Source organism: Chenopodium quinoa, unplaced genomic scaffold, assembly GCF_001683475.1.
Source record: "Chenopodium quinoa cultivar QQ74 unplaced genomic scaffold, ASM168347v1, whole genome shotgun sequence".
NCBI classification, from domain to species: domain Eukaryota; kingdom Viridiplantae; phylum Streptophyta; class Magnoliopsida; order Caryophyllales; family Amaranthaceae; genus Chenopodium; species Chenopodium quinoa.
Genome location: NW_018743331.1, coordinates 2,031,237 through 2,050,153, shown reverse-complemented (window position 1 = coordinate 2,050,153; position 18,917 = coordinate 2,031,237). Strand labels below are relative to the sequence as shown.

The following is an 18,917-nucleotide window of genomic DNA, read 5'->3' as shown; positions in this document are numbered from 1 at the left end:
CTACCTTTACTTCACTAAAGGTATATCCTGTGAGGAGAAGCGGCAGACGGAGCCCATAACAAAGTCTCACCTGGTTCCCTTTTTGTAGCAGTCCTTAGGTGCTCCAATGGCGCCCAATAGTTGAAATTGCATGACTGCCCTCCTTGACGTTGATAGTCATATGGGAGGGATGAATTCACAGGAGTATGTGGGAAAAGTTTGTGATTCTAGTTTTCAGTTCTTTACTTTGCATTCTAGTGCTAAGGCTTCAGGGTCAACCACAAGTCTATTATTCATCCTCGGTTTAGGAATTTGAGTAGTGGATCGAGCTAGATCGGTTGCTCGTTGCCAGGTGGCTCATGTGGGTGCATAGCGTGAACGTGGGCCTAGTGTTGACTTCAATTACTCCAACTTGGCTTGAATAAAATTTGCTCGACATTGTCTCTTCAGTGTTTTGCGTAGTGTAGTTTGTTGGTAGTCTTTGTTTTTTGTATTTCTTTATTAGCACTCTCTGCCAAAAATAAAAATTTTCTCAAAAACGAATACGTGTCAACTACATAAAACTTACCAAAAACGAATGAGGTGATCAAAACTTTGGGGGCGGACTGAGCCTTAACATCATACTCCGTATCTCATTCTTAAGCCCGTAAAAAAGTTGTGGACTTTTCGAGCTATTTTTTGGGCGAGTTCGGGTTTTTACCTGAAAATGTGTTTTTAGGCTTGTCCAAACCAGCTCTTTTTTTGGGTCGAATGGGGTCGGGCCATAGTTGATCTCCTCTACAAAATGCCAGTGTAGTAATAAGGGGTGATTATAATGTGTTTGGCCCAGTATTTCCTCATTTAAGGACTCTTCAAGTTTTTTTCTTAGGCAAATACGTCGTTTAAATTCGTATTGAAATCTCAAAACTAACCCAATTTGTTTAATTAAACGTGTATGTCATGTTAATCCGTTTAATTATACATGCCAATGTGCCATAAACCCTAGACACTAACTCAATTTTTTCGTGACCGATTAGTGTCATTGTCATGTAGTGTCAACTTTTTAGTATAAAAGGAAAAAATTTAATCTGTAGAAAATACATCACGTAAATCAAACAAAACATAGGAGGTTAATTCATATAAAATACAATTTCTAAGTGATAAACCAAATCAGATAAGAGTATTCCTAGGATTTAACTTCACATGAATTGTAAATTCCCATGTGCAACCAAACAAGCACTAAGCTATATAGCGATACCACCTTTAAAAGCACAAGTGCACGTACTAGCTTATTAAAGCATGATAAGAACAAAGTTAATGCTCAATTATTCACAAAAATACTAGATTAACAGGACCCAGCTACAGGACCAAAGTTTACAAAGGTCTGTACAGTTCCGTGACATTCTGGAGGGAAGGACCACTGCAGATAAGTTGGTGGCGAAGGCCACCACCTCTTATAACAAAGAAGTGCCCTGAATAAATGGTTTTTATACAAGTTCATCTCCAAAAGTATAATATGTACGAGTACAATAAAAGTTCTACATAGTTATAGCAGTTGATAGGCAGTGAAGCTTTTTCAGTCCATCAAGAGCGATCCACAACCAAGGCAGCCGATTTACAAATCGGGCACACGTTCTTCAAGAGCAGCCACTTCTTCAAACAATCTACATGGTATTCATGCCCACACTCTAGGGTTCCCAGCTTCTGATTGTCTTCGTATTCATCCTGCAACGCCAATAACAACCATAATCATATTGTCCACAGAGCTTTTTTCATTTAACAGGCTAAGGTTTCAATTAAAAAGTCCACCAAGCTTAAGGATAAAACAAAACATCATAGTAATTTTTACCTGGCATATGATGCATGAATCGTTCTTTTGATCACTACATGGCAACTCCTCTAAATTGATAGTAGCTGCAGTACACTTGTATCTTCTAGTTTTCAGATGGCATCTAATGTCTTTCTCTGTCAAACCAGTATTTACTGTCCCAATACGTTCACTCAAAGCAAGAAGTTCCTGCAACAAAGAAAGCAAATATCATATCATATCACCATTGCTAGGGTACATGTAAAGATGTAAGAATAATGTACATGTCAGATTGTTCTCAGTAATTGATCTGCAAGAGCAGGTTATATTTTACAACAATATATATAATAACTCACCTCATAGGACATGTCATCGATATCCAAACGCATATCCCTATGATGATCAATAATGCTCTCGACATCGTAGTCTACTTCATAAAGGTCTGGGAAATCCAAAAGTGCAACTCTCTACAAGCAACGAAGCTGAATATTAGCATTCTAAATATAAACAGGTGTTCCTCGTCTAAATTATATTGTGCAGCATTTTAGTGTTATCAGCAGTAAGTCTGCAACTCTAATGGCCTGAGTAACATCAAATCTACTTTACTTGTTCATTCCCAGAGCAGTAAAGGAGTTAAGATTTTCTAAGCAAAAGCAGATAACTTTTAAACAAGTGTCATGCAGCATAGTAGATATGTAATATTTAAGCAGACCCAGATTATGTTATTCTAACCTATAGGCCAGAGGATATACGCTAGAAGTTAAAGGATGGACATACATCTACTGGAAGAGTCCTTAAACGAGGAAGATCACGGCGTCTGGAAGCTACATCAGGCACAAGGCTTCTTTCTTGAGAGCGATATATTCTAATGCCCGTTGGCCTATTTCCTGGCTCAGCACTTTCTTGGGATATAGACGAAAGATCATGAAGCATAACATCACTTGGTGGAACTCTACTTGGAGCTGCCAGAAAAGGAGGATAACAGGCGATACCATACCCTCTCACACCCTGAATATTCTGCGATGGATGTAGATTGTGGTGTTGTTGAATAACAGGAGGCGCATGCAAGAAATTGGCAGAGCCATGGTTAGTAGATCTTTCAGTGTTACCAGGTAGACAAGCATTTGCTAGCTCAGGGGAACCTCCATGAATATTGTTCCCTGGATAAATCATCAAAAGCAAATCATTAATTAGCCATCTGCATATACAACAATTTCTGAGGAAAAAAAAATAATCAACAGTTTAAGCGTATAACTTAAAAAAAAAATCATAAATTGTGTGCACTTGTTTACGCATGTTACACGGTCATTGTGCAAGCCTCTCTCCCCTCCAGCCCCCCCTCCCTCTTTGTGAGTTGTGTGCACATAGGTGTCAGGATGAAATAGAAATCATCAGAGACAAAGACATTACCTTGATAATAAGGCAACATGGGAGGTCCACTCCATGGTAAACCCCCAGCATTGCTGATTGACTGTTGCTCCAACCATGAGCAACTAGATGGCTGAAAAGATTGGCCTCCATAATTCCCTTGAACTATAAAATTATTATAGTTATGCAACATAGCAGAATCCATATGAGGCCCAACAGCACCAGATCTATGCCTAGCTCCTGAAACTGCTTCCATCATAGAATAAGAGGCATTACCTCTGTAATCTGGCAACGAAAGTGATGCTTCCATAGAAGCAGACCCAGAATCGTAATGACTGCTAGTCATAGGAGCAGCTGAAGAGCTACTAGGTCCTGCAGAAGCACCAAAATGCATAACATTTCCTGGAATTCCTTCGGAATTTTTCCTCTTACATAACTCTCTAACACTTTCTTCCGAGTAATTGATCCTCCCATGATCATTAAAGGAAACCACATTGCCTCCATAATTGCTTGAAGATGGTAGCTGGTCAACAAATCCATGGTTAAGTGGAACTGGAAACATCCTCGATCCAGATGCAGGTTCTAAATGCCCATTATAGAAGTTAGGCTGATTTGTAGCAGGATGGTTAGGCTGATTATACTGTGTCATCCCATAAAAAGATTGCCTCCCAACAACATGCTCTGGTAAATGGTGGAGATCAAAGCTGTTCATACTTCCAGATGGAGGTAACACCTGATTTATATGTGACCGTGGAAAATTAGATGTGCTTCCCATAAAAATGCAGGGCTCAGGATGAATATGATTCTGGACTTGCTGACCATTTGCTAGATCAAAAGCCCGATGGCTGCTACACAACAAATCTCTTTCGTTCATATTTATCGGATAAGAAGATGATACTTCCTATAACTGTAAAAGAGAAAAATTCTATCAAAATTTGTAACTCAAGAATCAGCTAGATAAACAGAGAAATTAGACTAATTGGTTTGATTGCTTATGCATAGTTCCAAAATCTGACAGTAGTTTAAGCACAATCATAACAAAGGCAAAGATATACCAAAGACATACGTAAAATAAAATGCTTCAGCAATAGAAAGCTTGTGCATCAAATAAGAAGATGATACTTCCTATTTCCTAAAACTGTAAGAGAGAAAAAATTCTCTCAAAATTTGTAACTCAAGAATCAGCTAGACAAACAGAGAAATTAGACTAATTGGTTTGATTGCTTATGCATAGTTCCAAGTTCCAACGGTAGTTCAAGCACAATTGTAACAAAGGCAAACAAATACCAAAAAAATACGTAAAACAAAATGCTCCAACAATAGAAAGCTTGTGCATCAAACATACTAATAAAAACAACAAAATGTTATTGTATTTTGATCTGTTCCAAATTTTTAGTGATGGTAATAAATAAAAACAACACAAATAATAATTTATAATTCTATTATTAAACTAGAAAAAATGACCAACACAATTCAGAGATGCATAACCTACAACATACACCCAAGTTTCATTAATTCAATTAAGGATACCAAGACATCAACTCTGGAGCACAATATATTATTAAAGTTACAAACCTAGGAAGTTCATGGACACAATTCATATACTTGTAGATGAACTCATCCCCAAGCCTACACCCTCAGCCAAGCCGGCCCCGCCAATATTATTAAAGTTACCAACCTAGGAAGTTCATGGACACAATTCATATAATTGTAGATGAACTCACCCCCAGCTTACACCCCCCAACCTTAAAAAATGCAGAGAAGAGGGAAGAAAAAGGTTCAGCAACCAAAGGCATTATCTGTTCCCAAATCTAAGAATCTGTTGATTTTGACATCAAACGGTTCAACAGGAAAGTCACTAACTGCCACGAAACCCTCAATTGAGTTGCACAAAAACATCAGAACCATTTAAAGAACAATGCCAACTGAGTATTCATCTAGAGTAAATGAGGAGTCTAACAGACTAGTGCCTAAACATGATATATACCAAAAAAAAAATCTACAATTTATTAATGGATAGCTAGTCCATGCATTAAATAGAACAATTCATACCTTGAATAACATCAATAATCAAAATAGAAGTTAATGACTTCAATTTTGGCGGGCAATCGCAATCAGGAGACTAATTACCTATAAAAATACATAAAAAATTATAAGCAATACAACATTAAAACCAAAAAATACCCAGAAAAACTGAAGTTCCTAAGTTTGAAACCGAATTAAAATTAACGGTAAAATTTACGGTAGTTGGGCCCAAATTTTGCTAGAAATTAAATCAAAACCCTAAATTAAACAGCATAAAAATCCAATTTTTTTTGTCAAAAAAGCCCAGAAAAATCGATTACAAAAATGGGGTAGAATCAATTAAAACAAGACGAAGAACAAGTAAATCGATGATCAAAAACTCAAATTGGGAAATACTGATCAAAAATTGGGGAAAATAAAATCGACCCATTAGAGAATTGATGATTAATTAGAGAAATTGCTTAACAAGTTAGAAATTTGATGGAGAATAAAATCTAGATCGATGAACAAATTTGCAGAATAGGAGAGAGGAGAAGAAGAAAGGGAAGGCTAATAACGTCTGGGTTTCTATTTATCGTTGTTTTTCCCCCAAATATTTATTTTTGCGGAAAATAGAGTTTGGTACTTTCTCTTTCAATATAACCGTTTTTATTTGCCGGAATAAATTTGGTGCCTAATTATTTTTGGAAATTAAAAAAAAATGACCGTTTGGATTATTCTTGAGGATCAAGGAATTTTTAGGCGGTTAATGTGGTAAAACTATCCCGCAATTTTTAAAAATCATTGCTAGAAAACCCATTAAAAAAAGAACAAAAATGCCCAAATAATATTAAAGAGTGTGACCCTTCTTTTTCATGATATTTTAGGGTTTACTTAAGAGTATTTTCTCCAAAAAAAATTTATTGGAAAATTTGAAAAGAGCATGACACTAAGCTGATATATTATTGTTTTATTTATTTATTTATCAATGTAAACTCGATTTTACTTTGTAATCTCCAATTTTGATGTTTTTAACAATGATGTGTTTTTTTAAATGATTAGATGAATTTTCTCTTCTTTTTCTTCCTTTCTTCAATGTTTGTTCTTGGAAACAATCTTTACTTCTTTAGAACATGTAATGTGTTTAGCTTAGTTTTGTTTGGATTGATTACTTTACCCTTTTAACTTGGTAACACTTCTTCTTATACCATTTAATAACATGATGTGCTTTTAACTTATATGAGGTTGATCATAGTGTAATGATCATTTCTTCGCCTTTATTTTAGCCACTAAAATAATATTTGGTCTTTTTCTAATAGTGCATATAAATCAATTGATTTTTCCATGTATAGACTTATATATATTAATTTTTTTTTTTTTTTAGTTGGTAAATCCTTTTCTTCACATTTGCCAATACGTATTTAGCCATTATTATCTTCATTACTACTTCAATGTCTAATTTGATGTTTCTAATTATAATTAATAACACAAATTATTGACATAGGAAATAAGAATATGCTAGAGTGAATTTCCTTTCGATTTAAATAATAAATAAATTAGAATTATATAAAATGGTCGGGATCCTTATATACATTAATATATACGAAGTACCTACTTCTCCATTGTTTCTCAATTGATAGATAATTTTAAATTAGTTTACATTATTTCTAAATTAGGAATAATCTTTATAGCAATTCATTAATCCATCCATGGCTGCTATAATTGTTTTCTTCAGTCTTATTTGGTCTTAAAGATAATAAGACATGTGACATAATTAAAAGCATAAAAATCAAAGCATTGAGTATAAACAGAGGCCTAACCAAACAAGTAATGAAGTTCTTAATAATGCACATGTGGCAAGCGAGCTAAATGAATATTGATTGGACATAAAGAAGCATTCTTCTGTTACTTTAGAGCATATGTCATCTCCACTTATGCTCCACATATAATTATTCTTTGTTAAAATAATGATCGATATTTCTTAGTATATAGCCACGAATGAAAATATTGTAGACGGGATTTAAACTTAATCATTAACGGGATCACGAGAATAATATATAATTTTAAATATGTACTCCGTAGTATTCTCAAAACATGATGTTCTATTATGCTAAATATATATGTCCATAATCATACAAAGTAGAAGTATTTCTTTAGAGCATATGTCATCTTCACTTAGACTCCACAACATATAACATGATTTCATTTATCTATATAGATAAAAATGATATAGACAAAATTTAATCTATAATTTTAAATAGTATATCTAAAATTAAATGTTGCCAATTACGTTAGATACTCCGTATGTCCTTACTTTTTAGTCATATATACGAATACATATTTACTTGAATGGTGACTTTCTTTTCCTATCTAAAACAAAAGTTATCCTTTGTTGAGCACCAAAACAATTGTGTGAACACGTTAAAGCTACGACGGCACGAAACTTTTTCAAGCATTGTCAGGAATTACAAGCAAAGATAACACATATTAGCATAGTACGTACGTATATCACTCGGAATTTTTTTTTTTTTTTGGAGGATTAAGGTACGTAGTATATTACTGTTATGGGTAAATTTTAGTGAGTCAAAGTCAATGCAAGTCAGCAGGAGTCAGCGACGAAGAGTAAGAATTGATGGTTAAAACACAAGATTCGACGGGTGAAGCATGGATAGCAACCGTTCTCCTATTTCCTAGGAAGAGATAAGCATGAAAGACCAAGTCTCCTAACAGCGTGGTCAAGTCATCATCAAGATAGAAGAAGTGCCCCGAGTCAAGGAGTTTGTTGACGGAAATCAAGGAGAGGCATCTTATCACCAACGACTACATCAAGACCTAAATTACATATATATAAGCATCTAGCCGTGGCAGAGAGAGGACATTGCAACCTTGCTATTAAAATACACCAAGCATACATTGTAATATGTTTCGTTCTACAATTTACATAGTGAAAGTTTGGTGGATCCTCATTCCACCCGTGGTTTTTACCTCCTTTGGGTATTCCGCGTCACCAATTTCTCGTGTTATTTCTTTATTTGCTTATTTATTTCGTTTAAGGTTTTATTTAGTTGATTCGTAACCTAGATTTTTCTATTCAATCCCCCTTGACGAAATTTAGCATAAACAATTTGGCGCCGTCTGTGGGGATATAATTAGGTAAAACCCCAAAACCCTAACCCAACTTCCGAAATGGCTTTTGATGATATGACCCTCGAGCAGATGAGAGAGGCCTATGAGAAAACCAAGGCCGATCTCCTAGCAGCCCAAGAGTCCAATGAGCGTCTCAACAAGGAGAAGGAAGCATCAGCATCCGATGCAGCTACCTTCCGTCAGCAGCTGGAGTCCGCCCAGAGCACACCGTCGTCGACGCCTAAGGCAGCCGGGTATCATACCGCGTATGTGTCCGTTAGAAGTGCTGCATGATACAGATACATAGACTAGTGGCGACGAAATGGATGCTGAAACCCCGATCCCAAACAGCGCGCAACTAGGAAACTTCCAAACCCCGGGGCGAGCAGCAGACTAATGATCGTGAGCCAAGCCAGACTGAACTCCTTCTCCAGAGGCTAGCCGCTTTAGAAAAGTAGAACTCCAGAGTGCTGACCGTGATGAAGAGGATGCTAGGTGTTGTGATCCAAGTCCAGAGAGAGGCTCCCGATGGATTTGCAGCAACCCCGTTCAGTGATGAATTATCTAGAGCTCGCATCCCCATAAGATTGTCGCTGCCAACGTTCACCTTACTTTACGACGGCACAACCTGTCCAGAGCAGCATGTTGAGTACTACAACCAGCGGATGTGGCAAGCGTCGATCCCGTTTAAGTGCTGGGAAGCATGCATGTGCAAGTCCTTTGGTACGACGCTGACTGGTCCCACCCTCAAATGGCTCGACAAACTTGAACCAGGTAGTATCACTAGCTTTGCTATGTTAATTAACAAGTTTTATTCCCATTTTAAAAGTAGTAGGAAGTTCGACAAACAAACAAGTGATCTGTATCGGATCGTCCAAGGGCCAGAGGAGAGCATCAGAACCTACTGGACCAAATTCAACGAGAAAGTCTCAATCAAGAACGTCGATAACAGGACTGCCATCGAAGCCTTCCGTCGAGGATTGCATACCGATTCGGATCTATACAAGGACATGGTCAAGTACCCCTACTCAACATTCGAAGAGGATCCGAAGAGAGCGGTGGCCCAGATGCGCTTCGACGAGGATATTGCCAACCGTAGCTCCAACCATAGCATCAGAAGCACGACTGATCGAAGGACTCAAAACAGTCAGCGTGGGTCATGGCGACACCAACCCTATGAAACCTTAGGTAGATCACGATTTGTTAATAATGTGTAGGGTGGACCGGTTGCCGATGCACCAGAGCACCCAAAATTATCAAAATATGGGTTCGACGTCGACGTGGTAGCAGTGGTGAACGTGCTGGAGCCATTAGGAAACAAGGTCCGCTAGCCGACAAAGAGCAATAAGCCAGATTCGGAGAAAGATGTGAGTAAGTGGTGCGAGTTCCACAGCGATCATGGGCATAAGACGGAAGACTGCTATGCATTGCGAAGAGAAGTGGCCTTCCAGCTAAAAAGAGGCAACCTCAAGCACCTGTTGGGCAAGAAGAAAAGTAGTGCGACCTGCAACACAAAAGCCAATTCAACAAGCAGGCCACCTAAGCCACCTGGGCGTACGGTAGTAATTAATGTTATTTCTAGTGGTTCAGATATTTGTGGACTAACCTATTCTGTTGCTAAGAGAATTGCGAAAACGTCGTCAAGCGACCCTGCCATCCCAAAAGAAGCAAGAGACCCTTTAGAGAAAAAGCTCGAAGCAATGGCCATCACTTTCAACGACGATGACATCAACAACATCAGCAAAGAGCATGAAGACTCCCTGGTCATATCCTTGATGGTTGGGAATTGTCTGCTTAAAAGGGTATTGGACGATGGGGGAAGCTCCGCAAATGTCCTATTCCGAAAACCATGGAAGAAATGGGGATAAAAGATAGTGATATCGTCAGAAGATCGACAATGTTGGTCGGTTTTGGTGGTGAGACATGTCAACTCTCGGAGACATAACCTTACCTACCTATGCTGGCGGCCTAAACCCCCAAACCAAATTCAACGTCGTAGACTGTCCTTCAACCTATAATTCCATCATGGGCAGACCATGGATCCATAAACTAAAAGCCATCCCTTCCATCGACCATCAAACTCTCAAATTTCTAACATCCTGGGGAATCCAAGAGATTAAAGGAGAACCCCGTAAAGCCAAAAACTACTACAAAACAACCTTGAAACCATGCATGAAATCCACCTAGAAATTACAGCAAGGCCCGACACTAGGCAATCCCAACGACCTAGAAATTGACGAAATACCTCTGGACCCTAAAAAACTAGATCAGACCGTCCGTGTCGAAGCCGACCTGGCGCCTGAACTCATAAACGCCATCCTAACCTTTCTCCGAGAGAATAAAGACTGTTTTGCCTAGTCGCATGAGGATATGACGGGAATAGATCCAAGCGTCATCTTGCACAAGTTAAATGTCGATCCAAATCATAAGCCCGTAAAGCAGAAGCGTCGAAAGTTCTCCCCAGAATGAAATAAGATCATCAATGATGAAGTGCAGCAGCTGATCGATACGGGGAAAATAAGAGAAGTGGAATATCTGGATTGGCTTGCAAACGTTGTCATAGTCAGTAAGAAGAATGGAAAATGGAGAGTATGCATCGACTTTACTGATCTCAATAAAGCATGGCCTAAAGATCCATTCCCGTTGCCACACATCGACGCCATGGTAGATGCAACAGCAAGTCACGAGCTCTTGACGTTCATGGACGCTTACTCCGGATATAATCAAATTCTTATGCATCCCGACGATCAGGAAAAAACGGCCTTCATGGCAGATAGAGGTATGTATTGTTACAAAGTTATACCTTTTTTACTAAAAAATGTAGGTTCGACATACCAGAGACTCGTTAACAAAATGTTCAAAGATCAATTCGGCGACACGATGGAGGTGTATATCGAAGATATGTTAGTGAAATCCAAAAAATCAGAGGACCACGTCGACCACCTTTGTCAAACGGTTGAGGTTTTGCGAAATTATGGTATGAAACTTAACCCTACTAAATGTTCTTTTGGAGTATCTGCTAGTAAATTTCTTGGTTATGTCATAATGCAAAAGGGAATTGAAGCAAGTCCCGACCAATTCAGGGCCTTCATAAACATTCAATCCCCCCAAAATGTTAAGGAAACCCAGAAATTGACAGGACGAGTGGCAGCAATAAACCGCTTTATCTCTCGAACGTTGGACAACTGCCATCTTTTTTTATAACTTCTTGCGAAAGAATAAAGGCTTTGAATGGACCGACGATCATGAGAAAGCATTACAGGACCTAAAAAAATTTTTAGTGACACCACCCCTCCTGTCGAAACTGAAAACTAACAAGCCTTTGTAGTTGTACATTGTCGTCAATGCCGTCGTCGTCAGTGCTGTTTTGACCAGAGAAGATGACGACGCTGGGCAGTTGCTAGTTTATTATGTAAGTAAAACCCTGCTCCCAGCCGAGGTAAGGTATTCGTCTCTTGAAAACCTCGTACTTGCTTTGGTTACTACTGATAAAAAACTAAGGCATTATTTTGAAACCCACCACGTAGTGGTGACATGATGACTAATTACTCTATCAAGTTTGTTTTGAGCAAACCAGAGTTGATAGGACGTATGGGCAAATGGAGCATTTCATTGAGTACACTCGACATTAAGTATTAACCCCGAAAAGCAATCAAGTCACAAGCTTTGGCTGATTTTGTGGCTGACTTCAGTCCCGACCTGCAGGCCATAGCTGACAAAGAAGTGGAAGAAATAAACAGTGTTGGCAAAGAAAGAAAATGGATTCTATTCGTAGACAGATCATCCAATTAACGAGGAGCTGGCTTGGGAATGGTGCTGAAGTCGCCACAAGGGGACATGATAGTACGATCTATATCTTGTGATTTCAACGTAACAAATAACAAAGAAGAATATGAAGCACTAATTGCAGGAATGATCGTCGCCAAAAACTTGGGGGCAATAACTCTAGATGTATACAGTGACTCCCTCCTCATCGTCAGCCAGATGACAGGAGACTTTACAGTAAAAGACTCCAAAATGATAGCCTACCTCGAAGAAGACAAAGAGAAAGCCAAACACTTTAACCCTTTCGCATTCCAACAAATTCCAAGAGACCAAAACTCCCAAGCCGATGCACTTGCAAACTTAGCCTCTGCACTAAAAAAGACCACCTTTATGTCGATACCTTTAGTCCGCCTACGAAAACCTTCCATATCCACAAAAGCAATCCACCCCGTCGACGACGTCGATGATGATAACGACTGGACCAAACCACTTATAAATTACCTCACCAACAACACCCTTCCCGATGATAAAACAGAAGCCTGGAAATTGAGATACAAAGCCTCTAGATACCATGTCACTAACAGTCTTGTTCCATGAATCAGCATCGGGACTATCACAAAGATGTATCCAAAGTAATGAGTAACAATCTATCCTCAGCCACATGCACGACGACATATGCAGCAGCCACGTGTGATAGCTGTCAATTCACCAACACAGTCCACAAACCTTCAGAATCTTTGCATCAAACCTTGTCTCCATGGCCTTTCATGAGATGGGGGATGGACATCGTTAGAAAACTACCTGCTGCACCAGGACAAAGAGTTTACATGCTAGCACTAACAGATTATTTCTCTAAATGGATCGAGGCAATTGCCTTGAAGCAGGTGACGCACAAAGAAGTTATTTCGTTCTTATGGACAAACATTATCTGCAGGTTTGGCATTCCGTTGGTGATAGTCTGTGACAACGGGTCACAGTTTATTAGCGACAAAACTCGTTCATTTTGTAGGAAATTAAAAATAGAGCTAAGGACACCGACACCAAGATATCCTCAAGCCAATCCAGCAAGGTAAACCAATTCCAAGAAGTTGGAACGCAACTCATCTCAGAAATTATTACTTCTAAAGTGTCAAAAGAGTATTCGTCGACGATAAGGTAACATCCCGATCTTACATTTGATTTATTTTCATTTGACTACTTATTTTTACTACGTATTCTGACTTAAGCATCAGCTAACGGCCAACGGTACTCTAACCATGTTGGTTTTGCAGAACATCGATCGACGAAACATACAGCGACGAAACTGATAAATCAGGTCATGACCTGAAATCACAACAAAACAATACAAAGGCAACCGACATCGGCTACGCTGACATCCTTCTAAAGGATGAGGAAAATTCAAATGAAAACATCGAAACAAAACAAAGCCTGGGCAAATATGACCTTAGCGTTCGACGCCAAACACCCGACACCTGAACTATGAGCTTAGCCCTCGGTGTTCAGCGTCGACGCTGGGACGCAAGGGGCATTGGAAAACAGCGAAGGCCTAAACTCGAGTATACAAATGCTACATAAAGCCTTCGACGAATACTTTGTATAATGACAATCGAATAAAATTACTAAGTTTTTTCAATTCTTATGCGTCAATGAATTTACTCCTTCTTTAACCATTTGCTTTATCAAATGTTCGCTCTTTCCAGTATTTTCATTTTCTAATTCATCTAAATTTCATGTAAGTGTTCTTCTGGTTTTTAAATTTTGTTCAAAAATTGATCTTACGTTTATGCAGACTGTTCGCAGAACAAAGTTATAACACATGCAAGCAATAGTAACAGACGAGACAAAGGGAAAATACTACGTGCAAAGCTACGACAAAAGTCATAACAGTGTTCAAAAGAACCACTTGCCATCAAGTGAAACGAAAGACAACAATATCCAAACAGAAATATTCAAAGGCCATGACGAAAACATTCAAGTGAAAAACTAAAGTATCAAAGTGCGAAGCAAAAGCATAAATACACAGCAAAAGAAACCATCACAAGCAATGGCCTTCAAGCATTAGCTTCGCCATCAACATTCACTCCTTCAACGACATCCTTTATGTTCTCGTTTACAAGGGCATTGTCTCTAACGCGTTCACCAATCGTTGGTTGCGCCGAAGCTTCGTCAGTGGTAGGAGGAACAACGTTCGACGGATGAGGTCCCGAATTTGCGGTCGAAACTACCGCAGCATCTTCCCCCAGCTCAGCAAGAGTCCCTTAATCTGCCAAAAAGCGGTTAATGTCCTCCTAAGGTGGCCATTCCGAAGCCTTCCCATCCAGATACTCTTTCATCAATCGAGCCCCACTCTACACCCTCATTTAGAGCATCGTCGAACTCCTTTTTGACTACCAACAGCTCATCCTGCACCTTCAACAAAGCTTCGTCTTTATCCCGTATGATCACAGCTTTGTCTTCCAGTAGCTGGGCTTGCTCCTTCAGTTTCTTGGCTTGCTCCTGTAGCTGTTGGGTTTTCTCCTCCACCTTCTTCGACTTCTCGTCCATCTTCTTGGCCTACTCCTCTAGACGAATTTCCAATTCGTCCACCTTCTTGACTGTTTTTTCGAACTCCTTTTTTATAGTTTGAAATTGCCTCGTCGCAGTCCTGTTCTTAGCCTCACTGTTCTTAGAAACATCATCCAACCTCTTCATCTTCTTAGCCAGCCCGAACACCCTTTCCCTCAAAAACAAGGAATTCTGCAAACACTGTCCAATCCGCTAAATCCCAAATTATAAACCAAATACACATCACCGACCAAATAAACAAAAGAAAGAAGCTTACGTAGAGATGAACGGAAGTAGCCTCTAATGCAAGATCCAATGTTGAAGTCCCAGCCAACCCTTCTCGAGAACTAGGGAACAACAGTTCATTCAACTGCGGAAACAGAGACTGACGAGTATCCTTAGTGAAACTAAGGTAGTCGGCAGGAAAACGTGCCTCTACATCTAGAAGTGTTAAATGTCGTCCGTCTTCTGCTGTTTATCAGGAGGGGACAACGACGCATGAACCAGCGTGGCTACGTCGCTAACCTTCTGCGGCGACGAAGCGTTTAGCTGTTGCGTCCTGTCCACCACCGATGATGGCGACGCCTCTCGAGGTGGCAACCCCTATTTCCTCCTCATCTGTGCGTCCTACTCCGCCTGAGATAGGCTTCGTCCTCGACGACTTCCTTGTGCTGCAGATTCTAACAAAAAGAAACACATGAACAACGTACAACGACATCGGCAGATCGAAAAAGAACAAAGTAGCGGACAACTTACGAGTAGACATCGTTTCCTCGGAATCCTCGACTCTTTGAGAGGTACTTGGTAATCCTTTTTGATTTTGGCCCAATGATTCACCAAGAATGTACCTCGTCCTTTTAAAAGTTCTTTTTGTATGCTTCACCTCAAGAATCCGCTTTACCTTCGACGTTGACGCCTCCGTCGGCTCGAGAAAGTCGAAATTCAGGCCTGCACAGTCAGAACCAAGATCAAACATTTAGAAAACCCTAGTCCTAGAAACTAAACACGAGAAAAAGATACTTACCCTTCATTGGCCATCCCTCCGTTAACCAATTTCCTTCAGAACCCAGCGATGTCTTTTTAACGAAAACAAACCAACTAGCCCAACCCCTGTCATTACAGTCGATATTCAAAACCAACTGTTCCCCCTTCTTATGCAAACTTACAAAACCATCCTTCCTCATCTTTATCTCATACGCCTTAGTCAAATCCTCCAAAGTATAGGGATCATCCCAATTTTTGGTAACCTCCTCCAACACCGACAAAATCCTCCAGCCAGACGGCATCAATTGCCCAGGACTCAACCCCAAAATCTCAATAAAAGATTTAGTTAAGGGCTTAAACGAAAATTTAGTCCCTGTCTCCAAGAACGTGAACTTGAAGAATACGACGAAACCCTTGGGGTAATTCTCCACTTTCTTGCCTTTGCCGTGGGAAAAGGCAGTCTCAGGAAACCCCGCCATCTTTATAAAGCCCTCCATCATGTCAGGCGCCATCAGCGATTCCGCCCTAGTCATCGCTTTCCTCTGTGAAACAACTGTTCCTCTTTTTTCAACAATTCGAAGTGAAAACCTAGATCTAATTTTAGGAATTCTACTCGACATTCGCCCAAATTAACTAAGTAAACAGAAAATCGAAGTAATTACCTATCAATTGAAGTTCCTGAAAGCTTAAACCGAAGAGTCACCACTACTCGCTGCTTTAGAGTTTGCTGGAGAACCTGTGTGCAAGAGAGAGAAAGAGTGCAGTAATTTTGGGGAAGTGGGAAAACGTGCAACAGTAATAAAAGCTTGAAATGACGGTTAATTGGGGATGTGGGAAGTTGAAGTAACTTCTCAAGTTAGTGCACCAGTCAGAAGGACGCTTATGCCGTTAAGTAATCAGTTTTTTTAATTCGTCAGTTTTACTTTTTTCTTGTTTATATAATTGCTGAACATGTACATAGCTACCCATATTAAGCAATTAGGGGAAAATTGTTATGGGTAAATTTTAGTGAGTCAAAGTCAATGCAAGTCAGCAGGGGTCAGCGGCGAAGAGTAAGAATTGATGGTTAAAACATAAGATTCGACGGACGAAGCATGGATAGCAACCGTTCTCCTATTTCCTAGGAAGAGATAAGCATGAAAGACCAAGTCTCCTAACAGCATGGTCAAGTCGTCATCAAGATAGAAGAAATGCCCCGAGTCAAGGAGTTTGTTGCCGGAAATCAAGGAGAGGCATCTTATCACCAACGCTACATCAAGACCTAAATTACATATATATAAGCATCTAGCCGTGGCAGAGAGAGGACATTGCAACCTAGCTATTTAAATACACCAAGCATACATTGTAATATTTTTCATTCTATAATTTACATAGTGAAAAATTGGTGGATCCTCATTCCACCCGTGGTTTTTACCTCCTTTGGGTTTTCTGCGTCACCAATTTCTCGTGTTATTTCTTTATTTGCTTATTTATTTCGTTTAAGGTTTTATTTAGTTGATTCGTAACCTAGATTTTGCTATTCAATCCCACTCTACGAAATTTAGCATAAACAATTAATAGGAATTTATGATTTAGATTTATGTAAATAGGCCAAATTGTAGCCAATTAATATCTCTTATGTTGATAAAACTAAAAGGGAAAATTGCTAAAAATAATCCCAACTTTCACGTATTCGCTTTAAATAATCTCAACTTTGGATTATTATTAAATAATCCCAACTTTGAGGGTCATTCGCTCAAAACAGTCCCATGTGATCAGTAACCTATTAAACTGGTAATATTTTTTTTTTAAAAAAAGTTAATTAACACGTGTCATCTCGTTAATGATTGAAAACATATTAAAAAAAATTTAAAAAGACTAAAAAAAAAAAACCCAACCCCAAGCCCCCAACCCACGACAACCACACAACCATCGGCGTCGTGCCTGTCACTAGCCTAGCCCTAGTCCCCGGCTTCAGCCTGCTGCGGCCAAACCCCCTCCCCAACGCCAACATCGCCCTAACCAACGCCTCTTTCCCCCAAATAACCAATCTCGCGGCCTTAAACTAGTCTGAAATCCTTAAACTACCTTCACCATCGCATAAAAGCCCCTAGCTGCCCCTCCACCACCATCGGAACCCTAACACTAGGGTTCCGATGGTGGTGGAGGGGCGGCTGGGGGAGGTGATTTAGGGATTTTGGGTGGTCGTGGGTGGGATTTCAGGGGTTTTGGGTTGTGGGATTGGTGGTTTTGGGGGAAAGGGAGCTACCGACGTGGAGGAGGTGGTTCTGGCCAGCGCGTGGGTGGGGAAGGGGGTTCCGGCCGCCGTAATTGTTGTGGGGAAGGTGGTTCGTGGGTGGTGGGGAAGGTGATTTGTGGGTGGTGGCTGGGCATTTTTTTTTTAAAAAAACAAGTTTTTCTCCTTTTTTTCAATTTTTGTATTTCTTCTTTTAAATTTATCAATCAATCACATGGTGACACGTGACACGTGTCACTTTAACTAATTATAACAGGTTAGTAACCGGTCAAGGACTGTTTTGAGCGAATACACCCCAAAGTTGGGATTATTTAATAATAATCGAAAATTGGAATTATTTAAAGCGAATACGTGAAAGTTGGGATTATTTTTAGCAATTTTTCCAATCTAAAATGTAATTTTGTACCACGCTAAAACACTAAACATATCATCTGTCTATGGAGAAGGATAATATGGAGCATTAGCCATTAGACAATATTGTGGAATGGTGTAGATATCAGATATGGATTAGCTATATAGGAAGTTTCATTGACTTTTTTATAATTATAATCTATTCTAAAATAATATATGGCTAGTTTAGAACTTAAGTGAAATCAATTTAAATGCGGTTCTCTTCACCTTATTTTTGTTGAATAGAAATTATTTTTACTTTTTGTTGAATAGAAATTATTTTTACTAAATTAGAGTTATTCTTGCTAAATTTAATTATATGATTTTTACTGAATTAAAATTATTTTACTTATATATATATATATATATATACATATATTCTATTTTATTTGTATTGACCCTAAGTTTTGATGATGACTCGAAGGAACCTAAGCAAAGTCATAACTGTTTAACTTTCTATCTTAGCTGTGATTGATGACAGGTTCTTGGTTGGACTAAGTTGTATACTACAAAAATCTGGAGTAATAAAGCAGCATAGAACAATGTTTGAAGACAGCTAATGAAGATAAGAAGAGTAATGAAGACAATCAGAAGTCGAGTTCTTTGAGTGGGAACAGAAGCTTCAGAGTCGAAGTTTCCTAAAGAGTGTCCGAAGAAGTTTAATTTATCTTTTATATATTTTAGGCTTCTTATGTTCATGTTAAGTACTTTGATAATTAATAGGAGTCAAGTGGA

At 39.1% G+C, this 18,917-nt stretch overlaps 2 protein-coding genes across 7 annotated transcripts; both read right to left on the bottom strand.

Moving 5' to 3' along the window:
• Window positions 1-1,258: 1,258 nt before the first annotated feature.
• On the bottom strand, window positions 1,259-5,785 carry LOC110737735 (probable E3 ubiquitin-protein ligase ZFP1). 2 transcript variants are annotated; one of them, XM_021918069.1, is made up of 7 exons: window positions 5,585-5,785; window positions 5,186-5,263; window positions 3,176-4,040; window positions 2,543-2,925; window positions 2,122-2,232; window positions 1,808-1,975; window positions 1,259-1,683 (listed from the first exon to the last, which is right to left on the bottom strand). In XM_021918069.1, the coding sequence occupies exons 3-7, from the start codon at window positions 4,005-4,007 to the stop codon at window positions 1,543-1,545; spliced, it is 1,635 nt and encodes a 544-aa protein (XP_021773761.1). In that variant the 5' UTR covers window positions 4,008-4,040; window positions 5,186-5,263; window positions 5,585-5,785; the 3' UTR covers window positions 1,259-1,542. The 2 variants fall into 2 exon arrangements, with proteins under 2 accessions (XP_021773761.1, XP_021773763.1); XM_021918071.1 differs by having other exon boundaries at window positions 5,625-5,785.
• An 8,115-nt stretch (window positions 5,786-13,900) lies between these two features.
• Window positions 13,901-16,938, bottom strand: LOC110737733. 5 transcript variants are annotated; one of them, XM_021918068.1, is made up of 5 exons: window positions 16,219-16,938; window positions 15,597-16,098; window positions 15,329-15,520; window positions 14,850-15,252; window positions 13,901-14,773 (listed from the first exon to the last, which is right to left on the bottom strand). In XM_021918068.1, the coding sequence occupies exons 2-4, from the start codon at window positions 16,087-16,089 to the stop codon at window positions 15,200-15,202; spliced, it is 738 nt and encodes a 245-aa protein (XP_021773760.1). In that variant the 5' UTR covers window positions 16,090-16,098; window positions 16,219-16,938; the 3' UTR covers window positions 13,901-14,773; window positions 14,850-15,199. The 5 variants fall into 5 exon arrangements, 4 of the variants coding, with proteins under 4 accessions (XP_021773760.1, XP_021773757.1, XP_021773758.1 ...); XR_002514440.1 differs by having other exon boundaries at window positions 14,850-15,243; window positions 15,329-16,098; XM_021918065.1 differs by having other exon boundaries at window positions 15,597-16,938.
• Window positions 16,939-18,917: the final 1,979 nt, after the last annotated feature.

Bases quoted from the DNA above. Each gene is read 5' to 3' on its own strand.
- LOC110737733 (XM_021918065.1), bottom strand. From the start codon at position 16,176: ATGTCGAGTAGAATTCCTAAAATTAGATCTAGGTTTTCACTTCGAATT. The intron at 15,521-15,596 runs GTAAGTATCTTT...CTGACTGTGCAG, and splicing joins GGAGGGATGGCCAATGAAGG to GCCTGAATTTCGACTTTCTC. The intron at 15,253-15,328 runs GTAAGTTGTCCG...TCTTTTTGTTAG, and splicing joins CGAGGAAACGATGTCTACTC to AATCTGCAGCACAAGGAAGT.
- LOC110737735 (XM_021918069.1), bottom strand. From the start codon at position 4,007: ATGAACGAAAGAGATTTGTTGTGTAGCAGCCATCGGGCTTTTGATCTA. The intron at 2,926-3,175 runs GTAATGTCTTTG...TGATTTATCCAG, and splicing joins CATGTTGCCTTATTATCAAG to GGAACAATATTCATGGAGGT. The intron at 1,684-1,807 runs GTAAAAATTACT...TTGGCGTTGCAG, and splicing joins ATTCATGCATCATATGCCAG to GATGAATACGAAGACAATCA.